General features: G+C 38.1%; 1 protein-coding gene across 3 annotated transcripts in view; it reads left to right on the forward strand.

Annotated features, from left to right (window-relative positions):
• The window catches only part of SEMA3C (semaphorin 3C), a 137,402-nt gene that overhangs the window by 103,783 nt on the left and 11,832 nt on the right, over positions 1-21,787 (forward strand). For all 3 annotated transcript variants that reach the window (XM_009285523.1, XM_009285524.1, XM_009285525.1), the window contains 5 exons: positions 1,504-1,573; positions 4,502-4,646; positions 9,524-9,746; positions 19,398-19,486; positions 21,663-21,704. In XM_009285523.1, coding sequence (XP_009283798.1) covers positions 1,504-1,573; positions 4,502-4,646; positions 9,524-9,746; positions 19,398-19,486; positions 21,663-21,704 — 569 coding nt within the window. The remainder of the gene's footprint in view (positions 1-1,503; positions 1,574-4,501; positions 4,647-9,523; positions 9,747-19,397; positions 19,487-21,662; positions 21,705-21,787) is intronic.

A 21,787-nucleotide genomic window follows, 5' to 3' on the forward strand; every position in this document is an offset into this window, starting at 1 on the left:
AAATTCTATATTGTCCACAGCTGTGACGTGCAATGTCATAGTTCTAAATTCAGGTATTGGAAGATTTGGTATGTGTATTAGTATAAATATAAATATAAATAAATATAATTATAAATATAAATAATATAAATAGCTAACAGGCCCCACACTGGGGCTGCATCTGATTCTGACCTTCTCTCCATTGTAATCTCTCTCTCTTTTCTTGGGCATTATTGCTGATTTCCATCATAGCAAATGGAGTTCAGAGTCTTTTTGACTTGGTATTGTAACAAATATTCGATGTACTTATATTGGTTCAAGGTTTCAATGGAACCTGATGGGCCTAGAAGCAGATCCTAACTTGCTCTAACTCAGCATGTGCAAGGTGCTTGGAGGACTGACTTTCAGGAGTTCCCAGTGCCTAAGCACTGCCACAGCAACTAATCTTTCAGAGCTGTGATTTACCAGCACGCTCCTTTTCAACAAAGCAGTAGGATAACCGCTTTTAGTTTTCTGTATGACAAAACGTAGGACCATACAGAATAGGAGACAATGTTCTCAGTCTGGGCTCCCAGCGCAATCCTCTGGCAAAGAGGAAGAATACAACCACAGCTGGAAATGCAGAAAACTCAGAGAGAGCAAGCACATGCTTCTGTTTTCGTGTATAATGCAGAAGAGCGTAACACTTCCAGTTCTGCACGGTGAAGTCTTTTGCTTTTGACATATTTAAAAGAATATTTTAAAAATTCAGAGGGTTAAATGAAGGAGCTACATAAATTAATGGAAAGCTAAAGAACATATTCTATGATAAAAAGCTCAAACAGTTCAGTCTTTTTGTGTGTTGTAAAATACATTTAGGAGGTAGCTTGATTATAGTTATTACAAACATTTGTAAGGAGAAACTCAGAGACTAAAGTATTTTTCACTGAAGTGTGAAAAAAATCAACAGATCAGAGGTAAAGGTGGGCAAATTCAGCTTTGCATAGTGCAGTCAATAAATCTCTACACAACAGAAGCTGGGAGGTTTACATCTCTCGGTGTCTTCACTGCAAAACTGTGTGTCATTCATATCATGTTGAAAATGAGCTAGTGAGGGCATCTAGGGTGTGTGCTGGATGATAAAACACCTAATTGCCCTGCTTTGAATTACATCTGTCTATGGGAACTGTCTTTGTCTTTGACCTACTGCAACTTAAATGTTTGCCTACTGTTAAAACAACTTGCTGAAACGAGATCCAGCTGAGAGAAATGTGGGACATGGATCCTGAACACATTTGAAAATCTTTGCCTTCTGTCTTCATAAGGCTAGATGGCGTGGAGTTAATTTCCAAATCTGTTTCTGAATGTTCAAATGCTGGATTTATGCATATGGTCCATTCATACGGTAAGTCTGCTTTTTCCCATTCAAGTCTGAGACAAAACTACTGTTGACTTCAGCAGGAAAAAAAGTCATAAATTAAACCGGAAAATAAAGTTTTTATTAGTATTCAAAATGTTTTTTCTTTTTCCTTTTCTTTCTTACAGAGGATGTGTTTCTTTTAGAGACAGATAACCCCAGAACAACACTTGTGTATGGAATTTTTACAACATCAAGGTAAATGGGGAGATTTGAAAAAAATCACCTTCCTGAACTGCCCAATTTTCTATATAAAAACTAAAAGTGATGGTTTGTGGTCAAGGCTGTTCTGTGCAACTTTGTACATCTCCTGTGGCCATCATTTGCATGCAGGAGTAACAGTCTCAGTATCATTACTGTTGGTATCCATGTGAGAGCTATGCTGCTTGGAGCACACTGCTCCCTGACATACTGTCAGCTGGCACTGGGAAAACATTTCTGCGGAGGGCCGCTTGCTACTGTTCGGCAGCAGAAAGCTAAACGACTTCAATGCAGTGAACTCGTGGCATCTGAGAGCACTTAACACCTCCTGAAGGACATCCAGCACCCCAAAGGATCAAACTGGGAATTCTTACACGAATTCATACAAATAATTTCCAGTCTCTCAGCTGGCAGATGATCACACAGATGGCAAATAACCCATGTCAGCTTCAGCTGGCTACAGAAAGACAAGCTTACATGGCATTTGGTCACCTCCTTGCAGCCTTAAGCACCCCGTTATCAGTCAGTAGTATTCACTTACTGTACAGTTTAGAAAGCATTCAGCGGGCTCCCAAGGGCAGTGGAAGTACTACATATGGCTTACTATGCTGAAACTCTCCACAAAGATAGACCGACAGGTGGACCAACAGATTCTGCCATCTTTATTTTTTTCACTTTTCTCTTGCCCTCATCACATAGTGCTAGTATACAGAATAGAAATAGTTACTGCTTTCTGATTTCTGATATGCTATCCTGTATTATTTAGCTGTTATTACTTAACTTCAAAGAGGTTTTTTGCTTATTTTTTTATTTCATTTAATTTATTTGATCAAATTAGCAAATTCTTTGATGGCAATTAATAGCAATTTGTAGTAAAAAAATCCTTGCATGAAAAAATATTTTTTCCCGATACACTAAAATAGTTACTGCTTACTGATTTCTGATATGCTATCCTGTATTATTTAGCTGTTATTACTTAACTTCAAAGAGGTTTTTTGCTTATTTTTTTATTTCATTTAATTTATTTGATCAAATTAGCAAATTCTTTGATGGCAATTAATAGCAATTTGTAGTAAAAAAATCCTTGCATGAAAAAATATTTTTTCCCGATACACTTTTCTGTCTTTTTTCATGTGGTCCAGGGATCTGCTTTCTCAAATGTGTGAACCAGCCAGGAAAACATGATTTTATGATATTTAATTGGGAAAAAAAGAATCCCATAACTTGTAAACTGGTGCTGTCTACATTTTATGATTCCTACAGCACAAAAAGAGAAAATGCTGAGGTTATGTTTAGCAGTAAAACCACACTTACGATTAGGTTGTGGATGCAACATGCCTGAACTGGAAACACTTTTACCTAATTCTCCTGGTATCCCTGCAGTGGAAATGAGATTTGAATCACAGGACCATATAAGGTGACAACAAAGAGAAAAGGTCACTTTTTCCTGGCTCTCAAGCTGTTTTCTCTCGCTACTGAAGTTTTTACTCTCATGCATTTCTGTTATCATGAACCACATGGTCTATGCTTTCTTTCCCTTTGTTTGACTATAGATTGGATGTGTTACCTAGTTAAATACAGCAATCATAATGATTTTTGCTCCTTAGAAGTTCCTTTATTTTTACCTCTGTAGACTTCCAACTCATAACAGTAGCAAGAGAGAAACATCCCACCAAATAATAACTATTAGTACTTTTATTTAAGCCATACAGAAGGAAACCAAGTAATATTGAAGCAAACTATTTTGGTGGCATAATCTGCTGTAAATCTAACATAAAACAACTGGAAAGATTAAATACATTTCTTAAAACCTATTAAATTTCCACAAATACCATAATCCATTTAAAAGGTTTGTCCTGCTAATCCATATATAGCTGAGAGCTATGTGGATTGCACTTTCCTTGTTTAGACACTATGTGTTATGTCTTCAGTTTTTTTCTGGAATTTTTTTTTTCTTTTCCAATTGAAAACAGAGGGTTACTTGGGTTATCTTCATCCTACAGTTAACATCAGGCAGATTTCAGACTGTCTGGAGTTTCCATTTTGTTAAGATATATATCCCAAACCTTAAATGTAGTGAGAGAAAAAAAAAAGGAGTTAATTCACTCCAATCAGCCTTAGCATCACTCTAGAAATTATTCCACTAGTGCCTTCCATCATCACGGTGTGATGGAGGCCATTCAGGGCTTGCGCTGGCTGAGGAGACATCTGAGACCATTGCTGAACCCAGAGCAGTGGAAAAACATGCCCTTCTCATAGATGACCCCTTGGGTTCTCCTCAGGAAGCATCAAACCTCAACCCTTTTGAAGGGGTCTTTGTAAGAGCAGTTTTGTGGGTGGATTTGAGGACTGTATAGGAGTAATTCCTTTACAGCCACAACCTGTCCCCATTTTGCTTAGAAAAGCTGGCAACTGATTGTAATAATCTAACCAACTGTAATTGCATTGGATGTTTTGATTAATATTTTAGCCATGTATTTTAGGAGGCTCATGGAGGTCTTGTGGTTAATACACTGGTAGGGAGTTCTGGAAACCTGTGCTGAGTTTGGCAGTACAAAGTTTATAAAACTCTTGTCTCACTGAAGTCAGCAATATTTTTGCCATTGATTTAACTGGGGCCAGATTATATTTCTTTTATATTCAACATTAGGAAACTTTCTTATTCCACCGGTAGGGTCGTACCTTCCTCCCTCTTTTTTCAGTTCACTGTCCAAAAAGGTGCTAGGTCTTAAGGAGTAATGGATTATATTGGGAAGCTAAATTAGTTGATTTTAAATGTATTAAATCCATGCTAAATAGAAGCATTAAATTGTATTAAATATATTCTTTTAGAGGTATCTTTCATTATTGCACCATGCAAAATGATGGAAAAGCTAGACAAAAGTTGGTAGATTGCAATACTAACTTGTTCCCGCTGTCTTCCAGCTCCATATTTAAAGGCTCAGCCGTGTGTGTGTATCATCTATCTGACATCCAGACCGTGTTCAATGGGCCATTTGCACACAAGGAGGGCCCAAACCACCAGCTGATTCCATATCAGGGCAGAATTCCGTACCCGCGACCTGGCACTGTAAGTACAAAGATGTTTATGCAGGCTTGCCAATTACTTGTCTTTGTTTAATACATAAATAAATATTATTTAATCCAGGAGAATGGACTGTATGTGACTATGGCACTTAGTTACAGTTCAGAACAATTTTATTTGTTTCTCAGCTTGCCATACAAATCACATAGTATCTGGAAATCTAGAGAATTAAAAGTTGTGCAAAATGTTAATCGCTCTTGCTCTTTCTGCTCAAAAGGTGGTAAGAATTATTTCATTAGGTGGCAGTCATATTGTTTACATGCACATTTACATTTTGTGTGTATGTTTGAGCAAAAGATAGCTAAATAAATAAGTGTACAAAGACAGCGTTGTGAGTGTTCTACAGTCCGGATCCAAATGTCTGTAAGTCTGTCTTCAGTCTGTATGAATTTTCTGTAGTTCTCTGAAGTTTTGCAGCTCTACTGGGATTCTTGGGAGATGTAGTAGGAGAACAAGGCTTCTGGGACGTGTCATTTGATTAGGTCTAATACCCTGTCAGGTACTGAATCTTAGATGAGAGACCTAGATATAGATGAGTTTTCATGCCAATCAGTTCATAGTAGTCCTTGTTAAGAATGCTTTTTGTATGCCTTGAAAATTTTTCAAGACTTTCTTTCCCTGTATCAAGGGTAGTAATAATCTTCCAATAAATTCTGTACACCATTAGAGCTAGCTCTGTTTCCAAGTTTTACAAAAATGTCCCATGAAAGATTTTAAACAGAATTGTTGTTTTTTTTTTTCACCTTTATGGTGTATAAAAATTGCTGTTGATGCAGTTTTGTCTTTATTTCTTTATTTACTTATTTGCACTAGTCTTAATTTAGATTGAGCAGAAGTACAAAGTCTAATATTTCCAGCTTTAATGAAGAATATATGAACTTTCTCTAGAATCTTCTCTGATTCCATATTTGCTAAATGAAGTGTGGTAGGGTGGACTTCCGCTGACTCCTATGAATTCTTGTTACAATTTCTTGAGTACCAGAATTAAATGTTATGCACAGAATCATAAATCATCTCTCAATGATGTCGTTAGATTTTTTTTTTTAGGTGAACACTTTGTTGCTTTTCCATTTATCACAGGAAATTAAATTTTATTTTAATTTTGCAAGTCACTGCAAGAACCTTTAACCATATCACTGTTTCTTTCATATTCATCTTTGTGCTGTAGATCTTGCTCTTTCTCTTTCTTTCTCTCTTGTACCCTAATGCACAGATACATGGAATAGCTCTCCCTGTTCACACAATTCTTCATGACATTTTAGTGCAGTTATTACTGGCTGTAAGCTTTAGGACTTCATGTTCCCAGATCTCTAGAACTAGCTAATCAATACCTGATATTCCACTAAGGTCTAATGCTAGCATTATTCTTTCTTTGCAATTAATTCATACAGCTCTAATCTCATGAGTTCACTGAGGCTTTAAGCTTAAACTTTACAAAAAAAGAACATAAATGGCCCATTTAAACAGGAAGTTTCACGCTCTTATGACTAGTCACATTTCAGAGTTTCTTGCTGCTTCAAAATATTGTATTTGTATGTGTTTCCCCAACCACTGCCATGTTATTCTTGGTTCGCCTCATGGAGGCTTATGAGGTATTCCAGATGGGCCTAAAGAAACTGGGCAGCACAATGGAAAGGGAAAAAAACAATTCAGATTTGGATTTAACATGGTGACAGAAATTATCTACATTTTTCAGATGTGCCGATGAGCTCTGAATTTGAAGATAAATTCTTAGATCATAGCTCACACAAAAAACAAAGCCAAAAGAGATTCTTTTAAGATGATCATTGCTGGTTTTCCGATCACTGGCTTTTCCGTGCTTCTCACAACTCAGCCACAACACAGTATCTTAAAGGCGTATTTTCTAAGCTGGGGCTTGTTTGGCTTAGCTTTTATTTTACTGCCAAAAAGTTCCACTTTTAAATGCATGCCATAAACGCTATTTTTCACTTATTTCAAAGCATCTGTAAAAATCAGGACATGGGGATTTTTTTGCTGCTCAGAATTTGTGTTCAAAGGGTTAACTTTGAATAGCCACGCTTGCAGACTATGGGGCATGAGGCTCTTTCATCTGGAACATAGGTTTTTTGCAACTTCTGGGATGCTGGACTAGACAGGGATGCCTTTTTATATCACATGGAAAATCCTACTTGCCTAAAGAGATATTCATACTAAACCTCTGGACAGAAATGAATGTTAATTGTGTCGCAGTATATTGGATAAACAATGAAAAGGCTTTGGTATAGCTTCAGTAGGATTAAATAAAGCAATACGTCCATTTGGCCGTAATCAACTCCACAGTGTTTGGCTGCCCTTCACTAAATACCAATGGTTTCTTATTTCTCCACAAGCAAAACTTACTCATGGAAAAAGAAAGGAAAAAAAAAATTACATAACTGGCATCTTGCTACTAAATTCAGTGATGTCTGAAGATAGTTTCCATTTTTCAGAGTTTACAGAAATAGTTTTTGTACCTACAGCATCTTGGGGAATATGCTGTAAATTAAAGAATTCTGTTTCTCTCTGCAATCTAACTGCATGGTGATCAACTGTGAACATAATTATCGTGTAGCCAAGTCCTTGAATGAGGTGTGAAGGATACACATTCAATCCCTCCAGGAAAGGGAGAGCTTATAGGGTTCTTCAGTAACATCTTTTGCTTGTCATTGGTTTATACAGGGGATAGCAAAAGAATTAATTGATTAAAGATGTTTGTTAAGGCTTTGCTCAGAACAACAATATAATGTAAGTTTTTAGGGTCATACTGGGGTGAACCATAGCACAGACATTTTTGCAGGAAGTCACAGACAAAGGTCTTATGATCTCCAAGTCAAGAATGGAAGGATAGAAAGTATCAGAGAAAGTCTTCTTTTAACTGAGCTGTTCAGGACAGGAAAGTTTAATTTGAACTGCTCGTGAAACAGAATCCCTCTGGAGAGGAACTGGGGTCTGGCAGACCACTACCGAGTAGAATAATCTTGCTAATAGCCTACAAATTTATGAAGACAGTTCTTTTTTCTGCATTTGTTGCTGATCTTAGCAGATAGCTCCATACATTTCCTGGAAGACTGTGGATGGAAGTGCCACAGAGCGAAGAAGTAGAGCAAACAAGATAATCAGAATTCAATTTTGTGAGGGCTTAGAGGGCTAGCGTGTAGTGCCATTTCTGATGAGAACCAAACCAAAATCCTCAGGATAAATAAGAGTCCAGAAGAATCAATTGTCAAGGATGTCAGATGGGAAAAGAGACCCATATCTGAGCTGAGTTCTGGTTCTTCTTCCTGAAGGTAACTGATGCCAGAGCAGTTTCTTTTAAAGAATTCCTACCAGAGCTGTTCTACTTCGTATAAATAATTAAATCCTAATTGAGCCAGAAGATGATTCTAAAGCCTGGGATTAGGCTGCAGTCCCCTCTCTACTTTGTTCCTGGTATTGCCCAATGAATAGTTTATTATGTGCACAAGATGGAACAGCTTTTAGCAGTGAGGGTAGAACAGGCACCCCTGCCTGGTGGTTAGAGGGAACCCCTGGGAGGTGAAGACCCAGATTCTAAAGTTTGCTCACATCAGGTAGGTTGGACACATGACTCATATATCCCCAGCGAGTTTCCTAGTCTCTCAGAGTATGATTCATTTTATGTAATTTTAGCCATCTAAAAGCAGGTCATCTAGTCTGAATTACTGACTGCAGAGGAAACCTAGATGGCTAACTAAGAATAAATGCCTGACTTTGAGACAGTAGAAGTCAGGTGAGGTAAATCTCTCCCTAAGCTACTAGCTATTTTTGTGTCTGTGGTTTTGACCAGAAATTCCATCCTAGATGTAAGAATGGTCCTCATCAAAATAAACAAGTTTCCATGAAATGCTTCATATTGAACAAATCAACATTTTCCAACTGGAAAAATATTGTGTTGAAGTATTTCTGAATAGCTCCAACACTCCGAGGGGAGTTTCACAGCTCAGAAATCTGGTAAGGGGTAAAATGAAAGCTCAGGAGCAGCAATGAGAAATGCAGTCACAGTGACTGAAAAAAAGTAATGTAAATTAACATAGGTACATCCAGAACATTATACCAGTTACTGACATAGCTCCTGATTTCTTCCCACAGTCTTCTTTTAGTTTCAGTCTCAGTAAACACTTGAGATTTCTAAGATTGCTTTTATTTCCTCATGAGGCCCAGAATGCCTCTGGGTTCATTATTTGCATGGTTCTTCATTACATGTAAAGAAGCATCCAGAGTATTCATGGACCTCTGTTATTTCTCGGGCATAGGGGAAAGTGTAGACAAGACCTTGTGAATGGTCAATTTACATTCTCAGATGTAAATGAGTTGTCATGGGACCCCCTCATCAACTCCATATTACTGTTTTTTCATATGAAGATGAGTCACAGGCCCTTTTGCCATCTCATAATCAACGTGATGACTAGAGGCATATTGATATTGACCAAATTACAGTTAATAGCAAATTTTACCTTTTGCCTTTGTACTAAATCTATAACAAACTAGCTGTGAAAGTTTGGTGTCTTCCCATAGCAATCGCTTGGATTTTTTTTTTTTTCAACAGGCAGTTTGGAAGCATAAAGAATTTGAAAATAGGTCCAGAAGTATGGATCTTTGCCATCAAGCTGGCTTTTGAAAGTGCAAAAATACGTTTGTGTTTGCTTTATCTGAATTTATGGGAGTTCAAAGCATAGCTATTCAAGCACTTCATTCCCGTTACTGGAACATAATTACTTTCAGTGAGAGTCTGAAGTGCTCGTTTGGAAACTTACTTTGTCAACTATCTGTCAATATTTGTAAATGACTTGGAGATGAAAACTCTCTGAAAGATTGTTAAGCATTGCTGTGCATGTTTCTTACAGTGTCCAGGAGGAGCCTTCACACCTAATATGCGGACAACCAAAGAGTTTCCAGATGATGTTGTGACCTTCATCAGGAATCACCCTTTGATGTTTAATCCCATTTACCCAATACACAAGAGGCCATTGATCATCCGGATAGGAGCTGACTACAAGTATACAAAGATTGCTGTGGATCGAGTGAATGCTGCTGATGGAAGATACCATGTCTTGTTTCTTGGAACAGGTAAGACAAGCTTAGCAACAGTCGTTTTCCTCCATTGCATTATAATTTGCAATCAACTCCGATCTGTACAACTTATAGCTTTCAGAAATGTTTGTTTAAACATATTTGCTATCTACAAAAATGTCTATAGAAATCCATGTTATGCTCTTTTTACTTTCTGTGCATTTTTATGTTTCCTATAGACGTTAATTATGTGCAAGAGATACAATGTATTGATATGAATTTTGAGACAGAAATCAACACTAGTGTATTTTGTATTTGATCTAAATTGTAATACTTCTCTTGAATATGGTTTGTCTGCAACTTGATTCCACATTAGAATTTGATGCTAACATGAGTAAAAATGCCAAAATCTGGCTTTGTATTATTTTGTATACTCTCATCATCATTATTTAATATATGCTGTGTAAGCTACTTCTGAAGAAAAACACAATCTGATCAGGACGTTACAAAGGCAGAAATAACAACTCCACAAAAAAGTAAAAATATGGAAGTATTTAGCAGAGAAAAAGAAACAAATCGTTGGAGTCCTAGCAATAGTGGACACAGAGAATTTGATCCAAGTATTCTAAAATAATTTCTGTCTAATATAACCGACATTTTGGTTTTAGCTACATCAAATTTGAATCTGGTGTTATGCTTCTGAAGTCTGCAGGGAACAGGTCAAGTGATTCTTGTACAGATCAATTTTGATTTTTTAAAATATTCAGATATGAATCACACTCTTCTGTTTCAAGCAGACAAGTGGAGTGGTACTCTGGCTAGACTCTAGGATTCATTCACATCTGAAACTCCTGCTGGCTTAACAGGGCATTATAGGTTGGTAGGCACAAAGGCTAATCTTTTTTACTACAGATGGTTTCAAGTAGAACAAAGGAAGAGAGCTCCAGGAGAACAAATATATCTCTGATCGTCAGAAAATAATTACAGACATGTCTTGCATTGCTTTTATGGTTCACATATTACTGGGGTCCTGGTTGTTTTCTGCTTGTAGAATAACTGTCTGCCAGCAAACTCACATGGGGCTGGGAATAACCATCCTGTTATAATAGATTTAGGAAGCTGGTGCTAAAAAATCTCACAAGAATGTCAGACTTCTATAGGGTCAGGATTAAAAGGATCTCTCGTCACTCTTAGAAAAACCTCCCCAACTATCAAAATCAGCAGGGTGCCCTTGTGCCGAAGGAGGCCAGCTGCATACTGTGCTGTATTAGCAGAAGTGTATCCAGCCAGCAGGTTGCTGGAATGGATTCTACCCCTGTATTCAGCTCCTGTCGGGAGTACCGTGCCCAGTTGTGGGCTCCCCAGTGCAAGGAAAACATTGACCTAATGGAAGAAGATCAGCTGAGGGACCATAGCATGTGATGTATAAGAGGCTGAGAGAATTAAGTTTATTCAGAGAAAGCTAAGGTGAGACCTTATTGCTGTTGACAACTATCTAATGGGAGGGTGCAACTATCTAACGGGAAAAAAAATAGATCTGGACTCTTCTCAAGGTGCTCGGTGTCAGGGTGAGAGGCAATGGACTCAAGTTGCAATGTGGGACATTGCAATTAGATATAGAGGAAAAGGTTTTCACCGTCAGCGTGATCAAACATTGGAACAAGGGCCCAGAGAGGTTGTGAATTCTCCATCCTCAGAGACTCAGAGGATTCAAAACCCAACACGACATGGCCCCAAGCAACCTGCTCTAATTGGACCTGCTTTGAGTGGGGGATTGGACTAGATGACTTCTAGAGGCCCCTTCCAGCCTACAGGGTTCTGCAGTTCAATGAAAGGAAATAGGAAAACAGAAACACCTCAATCATGTTCTTGTGTCAAACCTTTACCAGGTCACCATCTACTGTACTGTGAATGCTTAGTATACTATAAGGCATAGTCAGGGTAGAAGAAACTCTGGGTAATGAATTACATTAGGAATTTCATCAGTTTTTGATCTGGGTATTTTTGTTTTCTTGGTTGGCAGTTGATAAATGAGTTTTAAGGTGTTCTTGAAGATCTCTTTGATCCTACTTGCAGTCATTGGAAACTACCAAATTAAACTAATTAGGACAGGGCTTTCTTCTTGAGGTATTTTTTTCCCCCTCCCTAACATGTAACCACATTTTCTTTTTAGTTTAATTAATGCAGCTACAGTTCTTGACTTTGGGACCCTTTACGGTCATTTTCTTCCTTTCCTACAGAAGTAAAGAGTCTTTGTACACTACTGTAGAAATATCAGCAGTGTTAAGAGATATTGTCCCTACTGCTGTTATACAACTCCACAAGAACTCTTAGTAATCAAGAAGGTTTGGTTTTCTGTTAGCTTTATTCCTTGCCAAATCACTATGTTTAGCCAGAGTAATAGCTTGGTAGGCTAGTACAGATCTTTCAAATTAACATTTTGTGCATTTATTATATAGTGGAGCCATTGTTTTAAAATGCTCTATAAACATCTAATGTTAATTGGAGGAAAATTCTACTAAAAATTAGTGGAAAGGATAAGAGATATACATTTCCAACCAATATAGGATTCTTAATGTATCAGTGATAGTTAATACTGGAAATGTATTGAAAATTTGAAATGTGCATGAAAATGCATAATACTGATATTTAGCATTTCCATAATTCTGCAAGAGATAAATACAGTGCATTTCATTTTATACTTTGATTAGCTTCTGACTGTTTTTAGGTGATCAATGTGGCCTCACACATACACCTGTGATTCGTTAAAAACATTAACAAGCCTCAGCTTGTTCTTATGTTTTGTTAATCCTCTTCTGTGTATCAGCACAGGGTCCATTATGGGACAAAGACATAAGCTGCAGCTCTTGATACTTTATATTCATTGCTTTATCTTCTGCATTACACTTGGAGATGAGGATCATTGTCTGCTTTCTAGTTACTTGGAGGGGAGGCATTATCCTTCCTGAGTAGGGTACAGGACATTAATAGTTTCCAAGGTCTTCCTCAGAAGAAATTGGTGCAATGTTAAGTTACTGCATTTCTCAGCCCTTTTAAATAAAAGTGATCAAGTTTCAGCCACTGAGAGGAGAAACTTGTTTTCTTTATTCTCTGCTTTCTGTGAGACTCAGGAGGATTTGATAGAGATATTAACTGTCAAAAGGAATGCAGAGGGGATTTGCTTTGGTGTCAGTTCATCCCGGCAAAAGCAAAAACCACATTGTATAGGAGAATTTCGTGTGATAATTTCCTTGGGAGCCTGGAGCCCCACAGCCGGAGACAATGGGACTTGACACCTGGTGACAATTACACTCAGCTTGGATGATGAGTTACTGCTGCTGAACTGAGATGTAGCCAGCCATGTCTGTCACTGTCAGTGACCTGTCTCATGCTTGAAATTGGAGTGTTTTATGTCTTGCCAGATGCAGAGCACACAAAATGTTTAGCTTTTCCTCTCTTCCTCCTCTATAGCCTCAGTAATAAATCAGTTCCTGAATGCAAGTGAAGAATAACAGAAGTGTAAAGCTCCAAGAACCCCAGTGGTTTTGATCATGTGGCATGGGAGGGTATAGGCAGCTGTGTCATTTTTTCACATTAATGTGAACTAAATGTAGTGTTTCTTTTGCACTCCCAGACAAAAGTGCTGAGCTCACAGGGGCTGCTGGTCCATGCCCAGGGTTCATATGTTGCTTTTCTCCCTTGCTTGTCTACATAGCTAACAAAATAAATCCCAGGGACAGACATTGTTCTCGCAGCATTCCACCTGCTTTTGAAATGATAACGATCTCCTATTTTCCGTATGCTTTTCAACCTGAAGACTTCCAAAGCACTTAACAAAACTTCCTAGTTTTGTTAAGTCCACCCAAAGGGAACTCTTCACCCTCCTCTGAAATGAGCTGATTTAGAGTAAGGAGCAAGTCTTTAATGGTAGAGAGCAGTGGTACAAGAGAAGAGTGCTGTATACCTCGTCTTCCCAAACAGAAACCTGAGGGATAATTTACTTGGATATAATGTAATCACTCATTTGCATATTTGACAAGGACGATGCTGATGATACTTTTTCCCTATGCGATAAGTAATAACATATTCAGTTCAGGACTTTAGGGTTAGAGTTCTGCTTCGATTATCCCATTTCTGTGGTAGGCCAGGACTCAGTTCTGAAGTTTTTGATTCACCCTGGAGTTTTACTCTGATTACTTTATTCATTTCAGTTATATCTAAAGAACTCGAGCTTTCAACATTTTCTGTTTATCCTTTGGTAGATTGTTTTCCATCTGAGTTTTAAGAACAGCAGTAAAACAGCATGAGAACATTTTCCTGAGATTAATATTTATTTTTTAAGCTTGCAGTACGAAAGCCTTTGGTCAAAGTACACGCAGATTGCACAACCATAAGATTATGCATGGGGTTTTTTATTGCTCTTGGTGTTATGAGAATATTTAAATGTCTGGGTCAAACTTGTGTACATTAAACAGACATGGGCACCAATAGGATTTTTTTCAGCTCCTTCCTATCAAGATAGGATATGTTTTTGTGTAAAGAGATCTAGCTTACTGTCATGAAAAGGCACTTCAGACCTTAGTGTGGCTTATTCAGATGATTAATGTGGGCCACGTGTCTGATGTGGCATGAGGTTGATCGATGTTTTTTATTATCTTTTCTTTTCTGATGCAACACTTGTTTTCAAAGTCTGGATGCAGTAAGTGCCTTCAGAGCATAAGGTTGTAATACTCGTTTTCATGGTGTTACATGATGGCTGTCTTTTTGGAAAACTAACCCTTGCTGACAACGGTAGCCTCCAGTAACGCAATAGCCAAAATCTTGTAATAAGCTACAGATTCTAACGGAGAAAGATAATCTGGTCAGAAGAGCAAGCTTGCCTCCCACAGACTCGCTGGCTGCAGCTTCGTGTCTGTGAGCTTGGGAAGATGATGTTGCACAACAGTGGCACAACAGGCGGCAGACAGTTTCCTTCTTCCTCTTGGTCATACTGCCTGAGTCATTCAAAACCTTTTGTTGACCGACTCATCCAATGCTTTTTCACAGCCTTTTAAGAAATATGTAAGTTAAGAGGGCATTCCTCCACCTGTTTTATTTTCCCTGTTCAGTTTTTGTTCAAACAAGATCACAGTGTGTCCCGGAAGATTGACCGAGCTGGGGCTCTGTGAAAGTTTTGCCCTCAAGTGTGAGCTCATTAGACATTTATATCTGCATTTTTCTTCTTTGATGCGGCTTGAAATGACTTTACAAAGGTTCACAGCAATGAGCTAGAAAAAGATTACACTCATTTGACAGATGAGTGAACTAAAGCACAAAGAAGTTAGGTGGCTGTGGTGGGAGCCCTAACTTACAGCAGACACCTAAGGACAGCAGAAAGTGTGGGGACCTGGCTCTCAGCCTTCACTGCTAACCTGCCACCATCTCAGGTGCTCTGCTGAGCCTGAACATTTTCTCAAACAGAGAGATTTTAAGCATTCTGCAAACTCTTTGCTTTCTTTTTTCTTCTAATGTTATTTGTTTGCATCAGGTTCAACTCAGGTTACAGACCAAAAATAATTAAGCTGCCATCAGGCTGAGAGGTACAACACGGAGAAAAGTTTTCAGAGGGTCTCCAGCAATGTCAGACAGATCAGGGAGGGGAATTACTGCAGGAGGCCTCTCTGTGAATCTCCTGGCAGGGTAGCAGTTGGTGTCCATTGCAGTCATTTTTTTTATGATGTGGAAAAGTCAGGGTTTTTTATTTGTTGTTCAGTTTGTGCATGTGATGTGGCTCAGGGGTGGATTGGTCTTGACTCTCTTTGAGGCTCACAGTACTGATAACTGCAGTGCTTACTTAGGGCTGGGGAAAGAAAAGCTAGTAGAAATTCAGAGAACAAGATTTAAACTCAGACCTGCAGATTCAACTTCTGGAATACAGATTCCAGCCAAACACCTGTGTGTTTTTCATTGCTGTTCATTAAGCTTTGCCTTTTCCATTGCCCATGGTCAGCCAGACCAGGAATTAGTGTAATCAGGCATAGTCCAACTGGTATCAATGAAGCTTACCTGATTAATACCAGACAGAATCATGCCCTGTGTTTCAAGGAAGGTGGTATTATTATTATTGTTGTTGTTGTTGTTATTATTTTGTCTCTCTTTCTTCCTTCCTTGGACCATTTATTGGACTGCCTTCCTTCTCCATTTTATTTCCCACTCTGCATACTCTCTACACCTCTTTTTAGCCTGCAGGATGTTAGCACTTTCCTCCCTTGCTGTTCCCTCTTTCTCCATCCTCTCAGAGGGAACACAATCTCAGTAACATTGTCTTCCATGTCAAGCTGAGACACTGCGGTTGTTCATGCAGGTTTGAAACAGAAAAGCAGTCATTATGAATCGCCCTTGTCCTCTTGCTGTCAGCTTGAGGGAGATTTCTTCTCGCTTGTCCGTCTGCCCTCGACTCACAGGCTGCTGGGCTGATGCAAGGCTGCAAACAGCTCCCAGTGAAAAATCAGGGAAGTGGTGAGCATAAATCTGCCTCTTCACACATTCTAGTGGTGGATTGATATTCTGGAGACACAATGGCTTTTTTCATGACTATGTGAAATTATAACAGTGTAGAACTGTTTGCAAGTGGATTTCTGGAAGTAACAAGTGAACGGCGACGGAAACTATCCTGTTCACTTTTATGATTTTTACAGAATTAGCTTATAATTTCATACGTTGACCTAAACATGAAAAATTTGACTTATACTTGTTTAATGATCTCTTTTGCGTGGCTTACAACACAAAAGATTATCTGTTATGAAATACACTGGGAAACAGCTCAGGCACTGCTACTTTGCATATACCTCCTGCAGTGCACTGTGCTGCATCCTTTCCACCTTCCTTCTGACCCAGGGAATTTAGTTTGCTGCCTTGCCATTAAAGGAAATAAGCAAAACTCAGATGTACTATAAGCTTTCTGACATGAACATATGTAAGTGCTTGATTTGTCAGCTACTGTGCTTATAGTGGAGACATCAGTACTACTGAGAAAGGAATAAGAAGTGATTTCTGGGCACAAACGTTTGTGTTTCATTTATTAAGGAACAAGCTGAGAAACAGTAGAAAAATTATCTTTAGAAGGGGTGGAGGGCTATAGCCTGCAAGCCACGTATTGTTGGGATTATGCACATATATATGTACAGACTATTGGAATTCCTTGCTTTAAGTGGTTTCATTTAATGAATAGCTTTTTATTGCCTACTTTCCCTAACATGAATATTTATTTTAAATGTCGTATTAAGTTTACTAATTCCTTTAAAACAGTGGAACATTCCTTTCTCCAACTATCTGTCCCTCATGGTACAATACTGAGTCAAAGCGAATGGTAAAATATTGAGTCAAAGGGAATGAATACCAAGGTAAACAGTCCTTAACTCTGTGTATTTTGCTGGGGTGTGACAAAAAGGCAGATAGGAACCCAGTTTTCAAATAGGAAAGTTTATTAGGACACAAGGGCTTGGCGTCAGGCATTATCAGTATTTTCTGTGCCAATGCCCAGGATAAAATCTCCCCTCAGGTTCTGATTTCAATTTGGGGCAATGTTTGAGAACCAAAGACAATTTAGGAATTTTAAATGTGTGGCATGTGCTAATGGATCATTGAAATAAACCGGTTCTTCAGAGGCTCAGCAGCCTCACATTCCTTTGCAGGTAAGGTCACTGTCAACAGGCTTAGTGCCCTGTATCTCAGGGTTACAGGTAGTTGACACTTTGCAGGCAGCTGAAAAAAAACACAAAAGGCTGCAACTCCTTCTTGCACTTCTGATACAGTATTTTCTATGGTATAGTTTAATGTTAGAGAGAGGACATTGATAAAAGGATGCAAAGAAGCAGAGGTAGACTGGGCTTAAGCTGTGTGTATTTGTGAGTGGGTTATTCCCTTCAGTAGGAGCAGAAATACACACACGCACATGCACACACACATGCTTCTCCTTAGTTCCGACGAGGGATGCATCTGCAGCAGTTTAAAGCTTCAGTAGGTCCTGGCAGTTAGTAAATCTCTCTCAGGTTCTCATAGCTTTGCTAATACTGGCACCCAGTCTAGACCACAGCTGTGCTATCACAAGATTTAGTTTCAGTAAAGTTTCTTCGGAAGGAACTGGTTTATCATGCCATTGTATAATGAGAATAAATGTTCTCCATAGAAAATTCTCATGAAAAATTCATGCCTAACGTGCCCTAAGCATGTACAATTGATAGCTACACATTTTTAAGTCTTGTCAGTTTTCATTTTCTCTTTTCCTTTTTTTTTTTTTAAATGACAAAACACTGCAGTGTGCTCTCTGTGTGTGGTCAGGTCATTACATATCAATATTCTGGCTTTAAACATTAATTTTTTAAATAAAATATATTATTATTTGCTGGCTTCCTCCAGGGAAATAAGAAGATGTAAATTATTTACTGTAACCAACTTGCCCTGCAGCTCCAGCTATGGAATTTAGTCACTGACCTTAAAAGCAAAAGCAAAATTGCCCTTTTTTAGTTTACGTTGTCTACATCATGAATTGCCAAACAGGAAGCTGAGATTTCCTTTCCTCGGACACAAATTCATTAAAATACATGTAGATACTTACCTATATTGTGCTATACTAATGTTTTACTAACCACACAAGTCAAGATTGCTTGTAAAACTTTTGAAGTCCAAACAGAATCTATACCATGTGGTCTCATTCCTCAGAGTCAATTTTGAGCAAATAAATTTATTCTACTCAGACTAATTTCCAGGCCTTTCAGGCAAGAGGAATTCTACGTGCTGTGCTTTTTCCAAGTAAAAATGCTTGTCCTCGTGATTCTTCTCTCCCACAGTCTGCCTTTTCTGCTGAAATACTTCAGTGGCTGTCTCAGCCTTTAAGAGCCTTCACAGATGGACCCCTCCATCTCATCTATTCTTTCGACATAACAAATTTGGAAAACTGATCACAAATATCCCTTTGGTCTCACTCATCACATCTACCCTGCAAAAACACTGCCATTGCCCCATCCTTCTTACTTCTTACTCCTTTGATCTGAGTGGATTTGGGAGGCTTGGAACTGTATTTTGAGAGGGCAGACATGACAGAGTAGCTACAATATCTTCACCTTGCTTTTCCTTCTTTCCTTATGGACCAAAATATTGACTCCTACCAATATGTAATGGACTTGATTATTGTTTGACTTTCCTGAAAAAAAAAGCTTTCATCTTACTTTGTTTAGGTGTAGATAGAGTTATTCTTTGGAAAGTTTACCGTTCATATAATCAGTTCTCACTACGTTTTATTAATGAATAAGAATATATATTAAATTCTGCAGTAGCTCCCTTTTACCTGTTTATATTGCTGTGTTTTTACTTTAAGATCATTAGGATAGATACTGCTTCTGTCTGTGCATCTGTACACAACTAGTACAGAAGATACTGATTTTGATTGGTCTTTTTGGGTAGAATGGTAACAGTAATGGTAGCAATGCCAATCTTACCATGACTTCTTCATGTTCATATATGAGAATAATACTATATATAGTATTCCTATATAAGGAGTCATCTCATGGTTCTTTCTGAACCCAAACCCTCAAAATTACTGAACATTTCTTACCTTTCTCTATGTCATAGTACTTGCTTTGATGGTTTCTTTTCGTAATTGATAATGGTTCGTCTGCTTTTTTCTTTCTTTCTCTGTCACATGGTCTCACTTTTTCTCATCTTTTCCAGATCAAGGAACTGTACAAAAAGTTGTTGTCCTACCCACCAACTTCTCTGCAAGTGGAGAACTCATTTTAGAAGAGCTGGAGGTTTTTCAGGTTTGGCTTGCTCCCACTTTTACTCTTCCGATGTGTATGTTCACACAAACACTTTGTTCTAAGAGACTTTGTCAAGGGCAACTGTGACTTGATAAAAGATCAAGTAAATGTGCATACTGTCAGCTTGATACCCACCCAAAGAGGAATATAAACTGTCCACTGTTATGAAGGCTGTAGCTAGCTTAAGTCCTTTTTTTCCCCTGTATTTAAGTTGCCTATTTTTTATGTTGTTATACTGGCTAGAAGGATTTTGATAATCACACTTTTACAAGGTCGTGTTATAGTGGCTGCCAGAAGGCAACTTTTATCATTGGCATCACGTATTGAGACTGTCGCTATTTACCGATGGAATCTAAGACTTTTGTACTTCTTTGATTATCTGATAATCTTCCCGATTCTGAGCTGCAGAATGCAAGCAAACTAGTGTTGTTTTTGCTTAACTCCAGTTCTTCAAAGCCACATGCCTCTGGAGTCAAGAAAGCTACAAGCTTAACACAACATAAGCTGAAAAGAAACACAAACAACTACAGGGAGAAATAAGGGAATAGCCCCTGTCAATCACTCTGGCATGTAGCAGCTTATAATAACCTAAAGAAAATGTTCACCCTCATGTTGAAAAACCCCTTTGAAATTTTTGAATGGGCTATTCTTTAAAACAGGTAGTCTCAGGGCAAATGGTAGTATGCATTTATAAACTTAGTTAAGGGTTTTGTCATAGGCTTTTCTCTATTTCATTGAGAGGATACAAAAAATTCAAGCTTTTTTATCGAGACAGGCAGCATTAACAATTCCTTTAAGAAAAGGAATACACTCTGTGTTAACCCTCATAAAGGTATAATTAGCCTTCCTAGGCTTTTGTTGAAGACTTCCCTTTAAAAAAGATCTGTGTGAATAATATTACCTAAAGAGTACCCTTCACCCAGGTATTACTAATTCCATTTACTGAAAGGTAAATTAATACAGCAAGCAGATAGGTGGGCTGAGAGGAATCCTGACCCTAAACCTAGTTTCTGGGCCTCTGTGCACAGGCTTTTTTATCCTGAACCCTCAAAATCATGATATCGTAACCTCAGCCATTGCAATCTGTGCGGGCAGCATGGCAGTATTTTGATGAGTCTCTCCAAGACAGCAGGAATGAGATCACTGGCTGTGTGCTAGTAAATATCGAGAGTAAGCAAAGCACCAACTCCTTTGCAGAGTATAAACAAGGAAAGGAGAATGTGGCATCAGATCCATTGTTGCATTTGACCTTGAGTCTCCAGACTCACGAAATACTGCAGCAGCTCTAAACTCCTTCAAACCTTTGCCAATTCACGTGATTTGCAGCCAGATTTCCTAGTCCTGGCCTCCTTGCTCTGCTTGTAGTCCACTGCAATTAATCCTGGCCCACCGTTGTGGCTTTCCTTTGTGACTGAGAAAATGCTAAATCTTCAAAAAATGCTGAACGTTTTTATTACCATCAATTTTATCATTTGTTTGGATGAGAATAATTAATTGCTTCACTTGCTTAAGGCAATTAATGTGATAATTCCCTTTCCAGCTCTTTAAGATTTGGTTTGGACACAGACAATAATAGACTGCAGTAATGACACACAGTAGTACAGAGTACTGTCTCTGGGAAAGAAACATTCAATAACACACGTGCCATTTTTAATATTCTAGTCATTGATAATCTGAAAGTATATGTTGGATGGCAACCAAACTGTATGCACTGTACATAATGTGTAGGAGAAGTATGACATATTCTTATCTGGGTCATGTGGTAAATATGCATGAGCTATTGTATGATTTTTCTTTATCATCATTGTCAAAGAACAAACATTGTTTCTTATTATAAAGTGAGAGTAATGGCTTCAAAACACATTGCTTCTGTATTGCTGAGGTAACACAGATGCAGGTTAATTAGAAGTGTGCAAAAACTTGTTGATGCACATGAGTAATAATAATGCAGTTGAGTTTAGCCAATACATTTAGTGAGACATTACTTGTATTTATGTCATTTGTTTAGTTCTGAAAATAGCAAAAAATTAGTAGGAGTGAGTGATGCCTTTCCAAGATATGAAAAGTTATAGTTTTCTTAGGTATGACTTAGGTTTTATTTAATTTCAAATTTTAATGTCGAGACAATATTAACAAGAGAGTCCTTGTAAATGTGGTTTGGAATTTTGTCTTTCAGAGTAATTCTCCTATAACAACAATGAAGATTTCATCTAAAAAGGTAAAGAAAAGTGGAATTCTTACTTAGTGCTTATTAATTGAGAAATAAATTGACTTAAAGATGTTAGAATACCAATTGTTGTG

This window comes from Aptenodytes forsteri, unplaced genomic scaffold (genome assembly GCF_000699145.1).
Source record: "Aptenodytes forsteri isolate BGI_AS27 unplaced genomic scaffold, ASM69914v1 Scaffold87, whole genome shotgun sequence".
NCBI lineage: Eukaryota > Metazoa > Chordata > Aves > Sphenisciformes > Spheniscidae > Aptenodytes > Aptenodytes forsteri.